Source organism: Pelophylax lessonae (genome assembly GCF_965119305.1).
Source record: "Pelophylax lessonae genome assembly, chromosome: 9".
Taxonomy (NCBI): domain Eukaryota; kingdom Metazoa; phylum Chordata; class Amphibia; order Anura; family Ranidae; genus Pelophylax; species Pelophylax lessonae.
The window spans coordinates 249,513,493-249,529,252 of NC_138776.1; the positions used below are offsets into that span (position 1 = coordinate 249,513,493).

The 15,760-nt window shown below is 44.2% G+C and overlaps 1 protein-coding gene across 1 annotated transcript in view; it reads left to right on the forward strand.

Moving 5' to 3' along the window:
- The first annotated feature begins 1,883 nt into the window (after positions 1-1,883).
- Positions 1,884-15,760, forward strand: part of LOC309564361 (uncharacterized protein) — a 1,000,117-nt gene continuing 986,240 nt past the window's right edge. Inside the window, exons 1-3 of the mRNA XM_082268988.1 lie at positions 1,884-2,009; positions 5,166-5,330; positions 5,417-5,540. Coding sequence (XP_082125114.1) covers positions 1,929-2,009; positions 5,166-5,330; positions 5,417-5,540 — 370 coding nt within the window. The 5' untranslated portion in view covers positions 1,884-1,928. The remainder of the gene's footprint in view (positions 2,010-5,165; positions 5,331-5,416; positions 5,541-15,760) is intronic.

Here is a 15,760-nt window from a genome sequence, read left to right on the forward strand (position 1 = left end):
GTGCAGAGTTCAGAGGTGTACTACGTACAGGGTGCAGAGTTCAATGGTTCGGGAACAGGATATAGGCCCTGTGGAAGAGGAACTTTGGGATAACACTCTTGAATTAGTCCTACAAAGGATGGGGTACAAGATACAAAAGAGTGCAGGGTTCAAGAGTGCAATACGTACAGAGTGCAGAGTTCAGAGGTGTGCTACGTACAGGGTGCAGAGTTTAATGGTTCGGGAAAAGGATACAGGCCCTGTGGAAGAGGAACTTTGGGATAACATTCTTGAAGTAGTCCTACAAAGGATGGGGTACAAGATACAAAAGAGTGCAGGGTTCAAGACTGCACTACGTACAGAGTGCATAGTTCAAGGGTACGCTACGTACAGATTGCAGAGTTCAGAGGTTTGCTACATACAGGGTGCAGAGTCCAAAGGTGCTCTACGTATAGAGTGCAGGGTTCAGGGGTGCACTACGTTTAGAGTGCAGAGTTCAGAGGCACGCCACGTACAGAGTGCAGAGCTCAGGAGTGCACTACATAGAGAATACAGAGTTCAGGGGTATGCTACCTTAAGAGTGCAGGGTTCAGGAGTTTGCTATGCATAGTGTGCAGAAATCAGCTCTTTTAAACTGGCTGTTCACATATCACTTCCACCCCTCCTCCTGGGTGCGAGGGCCACTATAAATGGCCTAGAGGGCCAGGTTTGGCCCATGGGCCTTGTGTTTGACACCTGTGCTCTAGATGTATTCTAGGAATTCTGGATGACCTTCCGCTGACTAATATTCAAATTCTTGGATATGGTTCCTTATCCCCTCCAATAATTTACATACTTATGATGTTAGGCTGACTGGTCTGTAGTTTCCAGATATTCATTTTGGCCCTTTTTTGAATTTCGCTTTTTGCCAATCAGCTGGTGGCCAATGAGTCCAGTGAGAAGGGAGAGATAGATCAACACCGCTGCTCTTGGGCAGGGTGCTGGATCAAAATTTGGCTTAGGTAAGTATTTAGGGGGCTAAGGGAGAGCTGCACATTAAAGACTTTTTACCCTAATGCAGATAATACATTATGGTAGAAAATGCTCTGCCTTTACATCCACTTTAACATATTTTAAGCATGGGTGCGTTCAGGGCTGTACACCTGCACAGATGTCACATTGGAACCAGCAGCTGTGTCTCAGCAGCCGCTGCGCCCAGTTGGTTTGAATGGGAATTCAGGCACTGGGATGCATGGAACACATGTTCTCCCACACGGGGCAAGGATTCATGCACCCCCTATAAATGAGGCCTTAGAGTGTTTTTTTTAGCATTTTCTGAGCCTACAGTTACACCATTTGGTCAAAAGTGTTTGTGAACCTATGTGAGCTTATTGGACATCCAATTCCAAAACCAAGGAATGCTTTCTCCCTTTGCTGCTATAGCAACCTCCACTCTTGTGGGACGGTATTTCACAAGATTTTGGAGGGTGTCCATGGGAATTTGTGCCCAATCAGCCAAAAGAGCATTTGTGAGGGTAGGTCCTGGTGTTGGATGAGAAGGCCTGGCTCACAATCGACATTCTAGTCCATCCCAAATGTGTTTAGTAGGATTGAGGTCAGGGCTTTCTATAGACCATGTTTGTGTTCCTCCACGCCAAGCTGGTCAAACCATTTTCCTAATGGAACTCTGGTTTGTGCGCAGTCAGGCTGGAACAGGAAAGAACTTTCCCTAAACTGGTACCACAAGTTTGGACGTGACAATAATGTATTATTACTCTGCGTAATATAATATATGGTTTGTATAACAATCTCAATAACTGAATGTATGTAATATTGATTTCACTGGCTGGATACATGTAGCACATGTTTTTTTTCTCACTACAGATTATTTTTCGGTGTTGTTTTGATCTGTGCAGAAGATGGTAACCATTTTACATAAGGAACAAGGTTCTTCTCCAGGCTCTCCACTTATGATGGAAGAGTCTAAAGGACACATGGCAGAGAGGATACTAAACCTCACCTTGGAGATCATGTATCTGCTGACCGGAGAGGTGAGGAGGATTCTGGGAGGTCACATGACATCACTCTGATCTCCCAATAATAAAATGCAGACCTGACCAGACAGGTGAGGAGGATTCTGGGAGGTCACATGACATCACTTTTATCTCTATTATTAAAACACAGACCTGACCGGAGAGGTGAGGAGGATTCTGGGAGGTCACATGACATCACTCTGATCTCCCAATAATAAAATGCAGACCTGACCGGAGAGGTGAGGAGGATTCTGGGAGGTCACATGACATCACTCTGATCTCCCAATAATAAAATGCAGACCTGACCGGAGAGGTGAGGAGGATTCTGGGAGGTCACATGACATCACTCTGATCTCCCAATAATAAAATGCAGACCTGACCGGAGAGGTGAGGAGGATTCTGGGAGATCACATGACATCACTTTTATCTCTATTAATAAAACACAGACCTGACCAGAGAGGTGAAGAGGATTCTGGGAGGTCACATGACATCACTCTGAACAATGTAGGCTATTTGGGACTTTAACCACTTAAGCCCCGGAAGATTTTACCCCTTCCTGACCAGGCCCTACTTTGCGATTCTGCACTGCGTGACTTAAACGGACAATTGCGCGGTCGTACGACGCTGTACCCAAATTAAATTGACGTCCTTTTTTTCCCACAAAGAGAGCTTTCTTTTGGTGGTATTTGATCACCTGTGCGATTTTTACTTTTTACGCTATAAACAAAAAAAGAGCGACAATTTTGAAAAAATAATATTTTTCACATTTTTTTATATGAAATTCCACCCAAAAAATGTAAAAATCAAAAATTTTTAACATTTTAGGCCAATTTGTTTTCTGCTACATATGTTTGGTAAAAAAAAATCACAATAAGCGTATTTTGATTGGTTTGCGCAAAAGTTATTGCGTTTACTAACTAAGGGAAAGATTTCTGTCATTTTTGGTGTTTTTCTTTTTTTAACGAGTAATGGCGGCGATCTGCGATTTTTTTTTTGCGGGACTGCGACATTGCGGCCGACAGATCGGACCCTTGACTTACATTTCTGACACTTTTGGGGGTTACCAGTGACATTACTACAGTAATCAGTGCTATACATATGCACTGTTACTGTAAAAATGACACTGGCAGGGAAGGGGTTAACTTTATTGGTGATGCAGGGGTTAAGTGTGTCCCTAGGGGCGTGCTTCTAACTGTAAAGGGGTGTGGCTAGTGATGTAAGCACAGAGACATACGATCCTACATAGCAGGATCGTATGATCTCTGTTCTTACATCAGGGAGAATGACAGGCGGCTTTGTTTACATCAGCCGCCTGCCTTTCTCCCTCTCCACAGGGAGATCGCAAGTGGCCGGCGGACATCGGGTCTGCCGGTCACACGCGCGGACTTGTTAGGGAATGAGCGGGGGCGGGAGCGCGCCCCCGGCGGTGCGCGCTCGTCCCCTAGAGGCTCACAGGTTAGCGACGTAGTTCTACGTCACTTTGCCTGTACGGGGCTGACCGCCGCAGTAAATAGTCGTGCGGCGGTCGGCAAGTGGTTAAGTGAGACACCAGCAGGTAATGCTCAGCGTCTCCATCCCTGTATCAGAAAAACTGAACATTGAAAGGATTAAAAGAGGTGCATGGAAGCCAGCCCCCAGTCTGATGTACTCACCCTCCAGTCTGCCACCAACCAAGTAGACCTGTCTCACGATATAAATAAAGAACAGGGGTTTCGTTGACACGCATTTGCAAACGCATGTGTAAGCTGCAAGGTCTCTACACGGCATCCTGTGTTACTTGCAGTCCTAACACTAACTATTTTGAGTGTCTCCACAATGGAAGCACATGGTTGCTAATGAATAGATGGGAGACAGGTGGGAGAGGGCAGCCCAAACCTCCCCCCAACCCGCTCCCATCTATGACTGGTCTAATACATCATAGCTCTAATAGCTATGTTGTAGCGATGGTACAAAACTGAAAAGGACTAGCTGAGAAGCATTACACCTCCATCCCCGTGGTGGATACAGTATAAAACACAGATTGGGACTTTATATGAGGCATTGGCCTGTAAAGCACTATCTCATTTCTTGAGGCTCTAAAATGCCAGGACAGTACAAATACCCCCAAATGACCGTCCACGGTATTTAGTAAGAGGAAAATGAAGAAATGAAATACAACTTGGGGATTTTTTTTACATGCTGTTACCTATACAGTACAGTGTCAGTACAGGAATACTGACTGGTGACAGTATTTTAAAAAAAAAAAATCTTTTTTTTATTCATTATTATTTATTTCAGGTTCTTATATAGCGCTGTGGAGTATGGGAGGAAACCGGAGATCCCGGAGGAAACCCACTTAGGCACAGGGAGAACATGCAAACTCCAGGCAGGTAGTGTCGTGGTTGGGATTCGAACCAGCAACCCTCTTGCTGCTAGGTGAAAGTGCTAACCACTACACCACTGTGCCACCCACATTATTTTACCTTTTTTATGGAATCAGGGGGGAATCAGGGATTTTGTTTACACTGTATTTGCTTATAACAGTGATGATCACTGTTATAAGCAATCATTTTAACTGTCATAAATGACTTTTATTTATGACAGCTTGATTGGCTACAGCTAATCACATGGTACAGGGTGTCAGGCACCATGTGATAGTTGTGAGCCAATCACAGCATCACAATGGTTAGCAAGCTGTCATGAATAGAAGCCAGTATTGTTTACATGTACAGTAATCATGTAATTGCTATGATTGGTCACAGCGATCACACGATACCCTGGCCACTCACAGCGACTGGATACCGAGCACCGTGATCAGAGGCGTGCCGGTGTGCATGTGATGAGCAACGTACTAGTACGACACTTAGCCTGCAGGTGCCACCCACCTGCAGTAGATGTTTTGTGGTGGGCGGAAAGTGAATAATAAAACACCTAAAAGACCTGACCAGAGAGATGAGGAGGATTCTGGGATATCAGATGACATCGCTCTTATCTCTAGTATTAAAAAACAGACCTGACCGGACAGGTGAGAAGGATTCTGGGAGGTCACAAGGCTTCACTATTAACAAAACACAGACATGCCTGAAGAGGTGATAAACCTTATGGGTCATTATTTTAACACCGTAAGAATAGGTAGGCAAGTTTAATGATGGTATAACTTTCCTTTTTCTTTTTCCTATTTTCCTTAAATTTTAGAATTATATTGTTTTCAAGCTGTCAGATGGCTGGGTTTTACCAAATTTGAAAAAGACCCAGAGCCTCATGAGGAAGCCAAAGCCAGATTTGCTGATACCTGAGGAAAACAATGATAAGAAGATCCTAGAAGTCACCCAGAAGATCATTGAGCTGCTGACGGGAGAGGTGAGCGGTGCCGGGAATTCTGGGACATTATCCAGTAACAGACAAGGGATGTGTCTGGATGGTGACTGTATCATTGTGTGTGTCAGGTTCCTATAAGGTGTCAGGATGTCACTGTCTATTTCTCCATGGAGGAGTGGGAGTATATAGAAGGACACAAGGATCTCTACAAGGACGTCATGATGGAGAAGCGGCCGCCCCTCACATCACCGGGTAACAGGAGACATTAATTTCTTGTATTGAGGATCCCCCTAGATACACACATCCTCTGATATAAAGACATAGAAACAATGTATTCAGTCAGTGTGTGTGTTTCCTACAGATGGATCCAGTAACAGAAATCCCCCAGAGAGATGTCCCCGTCCTCTGTATTCCCGGGACTCTGCGCAAGAACATCAAAAGGTCCATCAAGATGATCAGGTAGATAGAATATACAGACTTAATAAAATATACATTATGAATGATGGCACAACTGTAGAGTTCATAGCTAACAAAATGTAATATGTGCTTCTTTAAGGTTTTCCAGGAAGAAAATCTGATGGACATTAAGTTTGAACATGCAGCTGTAAAAGAAATGGATGTGAAGTATGATGATCCATGTAAGGTGGAGGAGATTCCTCTAGAGATCAACACAGGTGAGTAATAAACACTAGGTTTAAGACCTTTTGCATGGCCCCTCTCTTCCTCATTACTCATTATTATGAGGGATGTGTCATTTACAGTACATACAGTGGAAAAACCAAAAATCCAGAATAAAATTATAGAGACGGAATATCAACCATAAATCCAGACAAAAACACATGATACAAATGCTATAAATTAAGTTGTAGTTCAGTGAGTAAAATAATTATTTGATCCCCAAGCAAAACATGACTTAGCACTTGGTAGAGAATCCCTTGTTGGCAAACACAGAGATAAAGCCTCGTACACACGCACAGATTGTTGGCCGACCGATCGGCCGTCTTTTGTCCAGTGTTGTTTGTTGGTTGAAATGTGCTCTAGACTTGCACTGGACTTTTGTTGGCCAACAAAAACCAACTTCAGAAGTGATGTCATGTGATGGTTGACTTTCCGTGTGTTTTTTCTTCTCTGAGCATGCCCAGTCTTGCTCATCTGATTTTTGTCTGCCGAAATCTGTACTGACTGAGGAACAATCGGCCGTTCTGTTGTTTGCCAACAAAAATTTTATAGCATGCACACCAGATTTATTTTTTTCGGCCGAAAATTCACAGTTGGTTGTCGGAAGCATCATACTAACAAGCCTACAATCAGCTGATCGGACGTTGGCCGACAATTTACGGCCAACAATCTGTGCGTGTGTACGAGGCTTAAGTCCACCCTAAAACTAAAATCCCTGTATCTATAGATCTCCATGATCTAACACTAATCTATCTAGCCCTGTAAAGAAGAAATGAGTGTACTTACTGAAGTTGTGGAAGGTGGAAGTTCTGCAGAGGAGACAGCCGACAACGGCTGTGAAATGAATGGGAAGTTACGTCACCCATATAGTTACTATGGGGCTTCCGTTGTCGGCTTTCTCCTCTGCACCCGTCTACACAGCGAAGCCGCGGCTGATAGCTCAGCATGGGATCGGGTCGGATTGGCTTAAAAAAAGGTAAGTATACTGATTTTGTCTTTAAAGGGCTAGATAGGTTAGTGTTAGATCGTGGAGGTCTATAGATGCAGGGATTTTAGTGTTAGGGTGGACTTATCTTTTAATTTCTGAAGACTGGCTAGGGCACTCCATGACTCTAATATGCTTCTTCTTGAGCCACTCCTTTTTTGCAGTGGCGGTATGTTTTGGGTCATTGTCGTGCTGGAAGACCCATCCATGACCCATCTTCAGTGTTCTGGCTGAGGGAAGAAGGTTCCCATCCAAGAATTTACAATACATTTTACAAAATCTGCAGGGGATCAAATAACAATTTTCCCCACTGTATCTATGCGAAGATAGAGTGTTGGGGTGGGAGAACAGGAAGATCATTTGCAATAAAAGAGATGGATATTTGAAAGCAGTGATCTCCAAACTGCAGCCCGTGGGACAATTGGGGCCCTTTGCTTGCCTTTATCCGGCTCTCAGGGCACTATTCCTCCTACTGACACCAACAGGGGGGGCACCATTGCTTCCACTGGTACCAACAGTGGGACTTTTTCCTTCCACTGACACCAGCAATGGGGCATAATTCCTCCCACTGATATAAACACTTAAGCCCCGTACACACGAGTCGAAATTCGGCCGGGAATTTTCATTCGACGACCGATCTGCCGATTTTCGGCTTGTTAGTATGATGCTTCCGACAACCGACTCTGACTTTTCAGCCAAAAAATCCTGGTGTGCAGGCTATAAAATTTTTGTCCTCCGTCAAAACACGTCCGATTTTCGTCTCATTAGTACAGATTTCGATGGGGAAAAATCTCATGAGCAAGACTAGGCATGCTCAGAGATGAAAGAACACAAAGAAAGCAATCCAACACATGACATCACTTCTGAAGTAGAATTCTGTCGTGCGGGAAAATTTGTGTGCAGTCTAGAGCACATTCCAACCAACAGACACCACTCGGGACAAAAGACGGACGACCGGTCGGCGGAAATTCGTTGCGTGTGTACGAGGCTTTAGGCATTACTCCTCCCACTGATACCAATGATGGAGCACTCTTCCTACCACTGATACCAACAATGGGGCACTATTCCTCCAACTGATGCATATGACGGGACACTTCCTCCCACTGATACAAATGATGGGGCTCTATTCCTCCCATTAATACCAATGATGAGGCACTTTTCCTCACACTGATAACAATGATAGGGCACTATTCCTCCTGTGGTATCTGTAATGTTTTCCATCTGTAGCTGAAATGATATGATATTGGTGTATAGACAGTAGGTTGGGGAGGTGTTTGTTTCACAAACCATTGTTGAGATTCCCCAAAGAAATAACTGTACCATGAGAAAAGGTAGACTTAAGGTGATAAGGCATGGAGGACACGGAGAGGTGCAGATGATTTCAGGTATAGACAGTGGCCAATATAACTGATGGTTATATTCTTAAAGTAGAGCTCCTGCCACGTTTTACATTCTAGTGGAAGAAGGTTCATATCCTCTTTCAGGTTTTTATCATTATCCGTGTAGCCGCTTGAAAACTTCCAACTAAATAAAAATATTCCACTTTAACTATTCTTTTTATTCCCCTATTTCTTTATCCATCTAGAAGGACAGCATGGTGGTAATACCTTGGACAAATGGATCATTAACTCCCCAGATGATGAAACACATGATCACTTCACTTACGATTCTTCAGAAGAAAACCTCATTACCCCAGATCTCAATCCGGCTCCTAACAGTGCAGATTGGTCATATGATCCTTCTACACATGGCGGGTATTTTGTTGATCACCCACTTCCCGTTATCCACTATACAGCGCACAGTGCTACACATGATGGAGAGAAGCCATATATGTGTCCGGAGTGTGGCAGATCCTTTACCCAGAAATCAAATCTTGTAGCCCATCAGAAGCTTCATACGGGCATACGTCCGTTTTCCTGTCCTCAGTGTGGGAAGTGTTTTAAACGAAACACCCATCTTGTCATCCACCAAAGGATCCACACCGGGGAGAAGCCATATTCGTGTCTGCAATGTGGAAAGTCTTTTACTAGGAAACCCAATCTCATCTCCCACCAAAGAAGTCACACAGGTGAGAAGCCTTATTCCTGTTCTGTATGCGGGAAAAGGTTTTCGGAAAAGACCTACTACCTGAGACATGAGAGGACTCACTCCGGTCACTTCCCTCATTCCTGTCCTCAGTGTGGGAAAGGCTTCACCCATAAGTCCGTTCTCGTTACCCATCTGAAGAACCACACTGGGGGGAAGCCTTTTTCCTGCTGAGAATGTGAAAAAGACCTTCAAGTTCCAGGCGAGTCTTACAAAGCATCAGAAAACCCATCAAGGAGAGAAGCCATATTCTTGTTCGGAGTGCGAAAAATGCTTTGCGACAAAGTCGCTCCTCTTGAGACACATGCAGATACACCCTAGCTCGGTGACATATCCAGGTTCAGAAAGTGGACAGTATCTTAAAGGATAAGTTCACTTTTTTAAAATGCTTTAAGGTGAAAAACCTTGAGACTTTACAACTCTTTCAAATCAGACTTTGTAAACTGTGAGATGGTTCACAACTGAGGACTCTAGAAATAAAGAAAGAAAGAAGTCACATTTGTTTTTTCATTTTAGGCATCAGGAGTTAGAATACACTATATTGCCAAAAGTATTGGGACACTTGCCTTTACACGCGCATGAACTTTAATGGAATCCCAGTCTTAGCCCGTAGGGTTCAATATTGAGTTGGCCCACTCTTTGCAGCTAAACCAGCTTCAGCTCCTCTGAGAAGGTTGTCCACAAGGTTTAGGAGTGTGTCTATGGGAATGTTTGACCATTCTTCCAGAAGCACATTTGTGAGGTCAGTCACTGATTTTGGACAAGAAGGTCGGGCTCGCAGTCTCCACTCTAATTCATCCCAAAGGTGTTCTATCAGGTTGAGGTCAGGACTCTGTGCAGGCCAGTCAAGTTCCTCCACCCCCAAATGGCTCATCCATGTCTTTATGGATCTTGCTTTGTGCACTGGTGCGCAGTTATGTTGGAGCAGGAAGGGGCCATCCCCAAACTGTTCCCACAGAGTTCGGAGTATAAATTTGTCCAAAATGTCTTGGTATGCGGATGTCTTAAGAGTTCTCTTCACTGGAACTAAGGGGCCAAGCCCAACCTTTGAAAAACAACCCCACACCATAATCCCCCTCCACCAAATTATTTGGACCAGTGCACAAAGCAAGATCCATAAAGAAATGGATGAGCGAGTTCATAAGGCATCAGCATACCAAGACATTTTGGACAATTACATGCTCCCAATTTTTCAAACTTACATTGAAAAATTGAAGAAACCTGGAGGAAAATTGTATGCCAAACAGTGATTGCTAAATCAGCTGCAGCACATGCACAGGAGATTCCTTCACACAATTTAGCGTGGATGGCGAATGAGCGATTTGTCTTGTCAGGCTGCAGGGCTGAAAGAGAGAAATCTAAATTTGTATAGCTAGCCAAAGATGGATCGAAAACAAACCGGCTGAATTTAGATCTGGTTATGGGTAGGCTGGTTGTACTAAAGTCGATCAACTTCAATAAAACCAGCCTGGTTTGATTTTTTTTTTTTACCCGATCACTGTGGAACAGTGACTATAGACGCCATCAGTGATCACTAGAGATGAGCTGAGGCGTATTTGGGATCCTAGTCCCAACCTACCTACCTGATCCCACCTGGAAGCAGACATGGCTCACCGCTTTTCACAGGCAGTGAGACATTTCTCGGTCCGCAGCTGCACAGACCGGGAAATGTCTCAATTCCTGTGATTAGCGATGTGCAATATCGGCTTCCTGGTTTGATCGGGCAGGTGGGTTGAAACTAGGATCCCAAACACGCTTGAGCCCATTTCTTGTGATCATTGTATTCTGCAGGTGGGGGAGGTACCCCATGCTCCCCGCCAGCAGAACACAATAGCCCTGCGGAAGGGATTTCCCCATCAACACAGTCATGGTAGAAGGAAATGGCCAGCCTTAGTTCCAGTACCTAGTATAAGCTCTCTTTTTGAAGTTTTGAACTAAGTTGCTAAAGTCATTTATAGACCTAGTCCGGCCACAGACGTATCAAAATTCAGCTGGTTCAGCAGCAACCGGACAAATTTCGATCCATCAGTGGGCAGGCTGGTTGTACTGAGGTTGATCAACTTCAGTATAACCAGCCTGTAGGATTTTTCCCATGGGATCACTGCCGGCAGCTATAGCCACTAGCAGGGATCATTGTATTCTTACAAATAAATAATATTGCTGCGCTAAGTGAATGAATATCAAAATAAATATCAAAATGAATCGCTTAGTGAGGTATAATATATAATGTGACCATAAACTCAAAATTTGTGAAAAAATAAAATGAGAAAAAAATTGGTGATATTCAAAGTCCCAATAAAATGGTGCAAATAAAATAACTCAATAATGCTGTGATATATAAGTCCCAATGCACAGTGCAATTAAAGTGACACAGTAATAAGCAAATACAGTGACACACTGATAGGCAAATGAATCTTCATCTGTGATTAAAGTGATGCATGCTCCACTCCAAGTGATCCACGTGACAATGATAAGATTAGCAGCTCACCTCACGGGAAGACTCATGAGAGTCTAAATGCACAGGGGATAATATCACAGTCGCCTGGTAAACTCTCATTGAATGGCACTTAAGCAGTGCTAGCTTTCTCTGCATCCAGACACTTCCTGGTACCTCCGGGATCAGCGTAATGACGTGCAGGCTCCTCCCCCCCGTACGCGTTGCGTCATCGACTTCGTCATTGTATTTTTACGACTTGGAAATCTCCTACTGTCAGAATACAATAGATCAGTGGGAGGGATTCCCCAATCAACACTGACTGTTTTGATGGAGGAATCGGGCAATTTTCTTTGAATCCATGGTTGAAGGTAAGAATATTGCATGATCTATGGTTTGCTTAACTGTTTTGAAGTAATCTGATAGCAGAGCCAGACCTGTCATAGTGTGATGTCTAGGTTCTGGAAATAGTGGAATCTTCTGTGTACGATTGGGAAGTCCTACAAGTTCCAACTGGGATATTAGCATAGTGCTGTTAGATGTATTTCTCTTTCTGTGAAGCTCTAAAAAGAGTCATGACAACTATGCTAATGGACCTGGCCTACTATCATATCAGGGGTGCCATATGACCTTTGACTCAGGGATCATTAGGATAGGCATGGATTATGGGACACCCTGATTGTATTAATATTATAGCTGCTACCTGTTGTAAGAATTGTCTTGGATTGTAACCAAACTTTATAATATAAGTAAACTTTATACACTATTACTAAGTGTGTATCTCATTTTTAATAGCAGTATGTAATATGCTGGGCTTTTGATCTCAGAAAATTGGTGCAGGTACTCCCCCCTTTCCAAATCACCTCTCGTCTCTGCTCCTTACCCACATCTGACCACCATCTCTTGTACCACCCCTTTTAGAGAAAACAGAGCCAAGTTCTTATGGAGTCAAGTTCCTCCACCCCAAACTCACTCATTTGTTTCTTTATGGACCTTGCTTTGTGCACTGGTGCGCAGTCATGTTGGAACAGGAAGGGGCCATCCCCAAACTGTTCCCATAAAGTTGGGAGCATGAAATTGTCCAAAATGTCTTGGTATGCTGACACTTTAACCACTTAAGCCCCGGAAGATTTTACCCCCATTCCGACCAGGGGGTATTTTGCGATTCGGCACTGCGTGACTTTAACGGACAATTGCGCGGTCGTGCGACGCTGTACCTAAACGAATTTGGCGTCCTTTTTTTCCCACAAACAGAGCTTTCTTTTGGTGGTATTTGATCACCTGTGCGATTTTTTGATCACGCGCTATAAACAAAAAAAGAGCGTCAATTTTGCAAAAATAGCAATATTTTTCACATTTTTTTATATGAAATTCCCCAAAAAAAAATTTAAAAATCAAAATTTTTTTACTTTTTCGGCCAATTTGTTTTATGCTACCTATGTTTGGTAATAAAAATCGCAAAAAGCGTATTTTGATTGGTTTGCGCAAAAGTTATCGCGTTTACTAACAAAGGGAAAGATTTCTGTCATTTTTGTTGTTTTTTTTTTTAACGTGTAATGGCGGCGATCTGCGATTTTTTTTGCGGTACTGCGACATTGGGGCGGACAGATCGGACCCTTGACTGACATTTTTGACACTTTTGGGGTTACCAGTGACATTTCTACAGTAATCAGTGCTATATATATGCACTGTTACTGTAAAAATACACTGGTAGTGAAGGGGTTAACTTTATTTGGGAGGGAGGGGCTGTGTGTATCCCTAGGGGTGTGCTTTCTACTGTGATTGGCTGGGGCTTGAGCTGTATGGACACTGATCAACGGATCTACATACTAGATCCGAGTGATCAGTATCCTAACAGCAAGGAGAATGACAGGCAGCTTGTTTACACAAGCTGCCTGACATTCTCCCTCTCCCCCGCCGATCGCCGAGTGACCGGCGGACATCGGGTCCGCCGGTCACACGCGCGGGGGGGTCCGTGACCACGCGGGAGCGGGAGCGCGCCTCCGGGGGCGCGCGCTCGCTCCCTAGACCCTCACAAGCTAGTGACGTAGCCCTACGTCACTTTGCCTGTGAGGGGCTGACTGCCGACGTAGATCGGCGTTAGGCAGTCGGCAAGTGGTTAAGAGGTCCCTTCACTGGAACTAAGGGGCCAAGCCCAGCCCCTGAAAAACAACCCCACACCAAAATCCCCCCTCCTGTCCTATTCCTAACCCCCCTAATGGGGTAGAGGAGGGCTTCATCCAGATTTGCCAATACGGTCAGTAGGCCAAAAGGGACTGTAGATAAACCTTGCATGCAAGAGAGGGGACGGCTTTAGGTGATGAATATGCCTACAAATGTCTTTCTGAAGATTTCTTTCATGGTCTTAAAGCCCCGTACACACGTTACGATTATCGGCCGACCGATCGTCCGACTTTTTTCCAGAGTTGTGTTTTGTTGGTTGGAATGTGCCTAGACTGCACACGAATTTTCTCGTCCAACAAAATTCTACTTCAGAAGTGATGTCATGTGTTGGGTTGCTTTCTTTGAGTTCTTTCTTCACTGAGCATGACCAGACTTGCTCATCAGATTTTTCCCTGTCGAAATCTGTACTGACTGCACGAAAATCGGCCGTTGTGTTGACGGCCAACAAAAATTTTATAGTCTGCACACCAGATTTTTTTCGGCCGAAAAGTCGGAGTTGGTTGTCGGAAGCATCATACTAACAAGCCGAAAATCAGCAGATTGGACGTTGGACGAAAATTCCCTGCCAATTTTCGACGCGTGTGTACGAGGCTTTAGTTCCCCTATTTCCTGGTCTGCTCCTAGCCAACCTGATGGGATAGAGCAGAGCTTTATCAATATTGGCCTCAATGATCAGTAGGCCAAGAGGGACTGTACTGGAACCTTGCATGCAAGAGAGGGGGCGAACTCTAATGCTGCCAGTCAGCGCTGGATCCTATTTTCAGGGTACAGTGTAACAGGTGAACTTGATGGGAAGCTGTTATACAGGTCCAGGTCAGGGATCCTCCGAAGGGGGGGGGGGGGGGAGTCAAATCCTTGTGTAGCGCACCTGCCCAGGAGTGAATAAATGGACTAGTGAGCACCTTTGGGCTAGGTGGAGCTGGTGGCAGTCTATTCCCCGGTCTTTCTATTATGTTGGGGCAGCTTTTTCAAGAAGAGTACTATACTGCAGTTCTGAAGTTCGTAAGGTGCGCATGCATGACGACATCATCTTTTGTGCCTGCGTCATTTTACCAGCTCCCTTGGCAGCCCCTTCCACCAGTCATGATCTGTCTATGATATATAGAGAAGCACAAGATCCAGTCACTGGATCCAAAATAAGATGTAATGAAAATAGAAAGGTTTTATTTAAAAATGTAATTAGCATGTTGCTGAAGGTGGATGGAGGAACCAGGCAAGACAAAATATGAGCACTATACTGGTCACTACATTGAAAGGGGCATGTACGCTGGTCACTACATTGAAAGGGGTCATGTATGCTGGTCACTGCATTGAAAGGGGGCATGTACACTTGTCACTGCATTGAAAGGGGGCCGGTACTGTGGGGTTTGTGCTAGGGGTCTGTACTGTGGGATTAGTGCTAGGGGGCCTGCACTGTTGGATTAGTGCTAGGGGGCCTGTACTGTGGGGTTTGTGCTAGGGGGCCTGTACTGTGGATCTGGCCACCTGGTGTGTGGAAGGGATGGAACCCTTGCCTGGTTTTAAATTTCAGCCTGTGTGCCACTGGAAAATCTCCCAGGTTTCTAAGATGAGAAAGAAGAACACTTTTCAACAAGAAGCATATAGGCAAAGGACACACCACTAATCGTCAGGAAGAATTAATACACTCTAGAAGCACTTGGTTAAACCCACAAGTGTGTTTTTTCACTACTTCGTCTTTATGTTGGCTTTTTGAAATAAAAAATACATTTTAGAGGTTGGATTAAAAGTTTGGTGGAGCATATGGTCCCGTCTCGTTTGGCACACCTCTACCCGTCTTCTCCCAACACCTGTTTCTGAGGTTTCGCTGTCGCAGGGGATGTTCACCATACATGGTGGTCACGTTCTAAGCCCTCTAGGTTTTGGACAATCATTAAAAATGTAACAATATTTGAAATTGTATATAGCGTTAAATGCAATAGTCCATATAAAGTCCTATTAGCAAAAATTAGTGAAAAATAAATATAGTAAAAAAAATAAATCTTGAATAGAGGTGTCCAATAGTCCGTATGAGATAAGTGCATCCAGAATGAAGTATCGCTCTTCAATACTAAAAATATCGCCAGTATGTGCAAACTGCTTACCAGA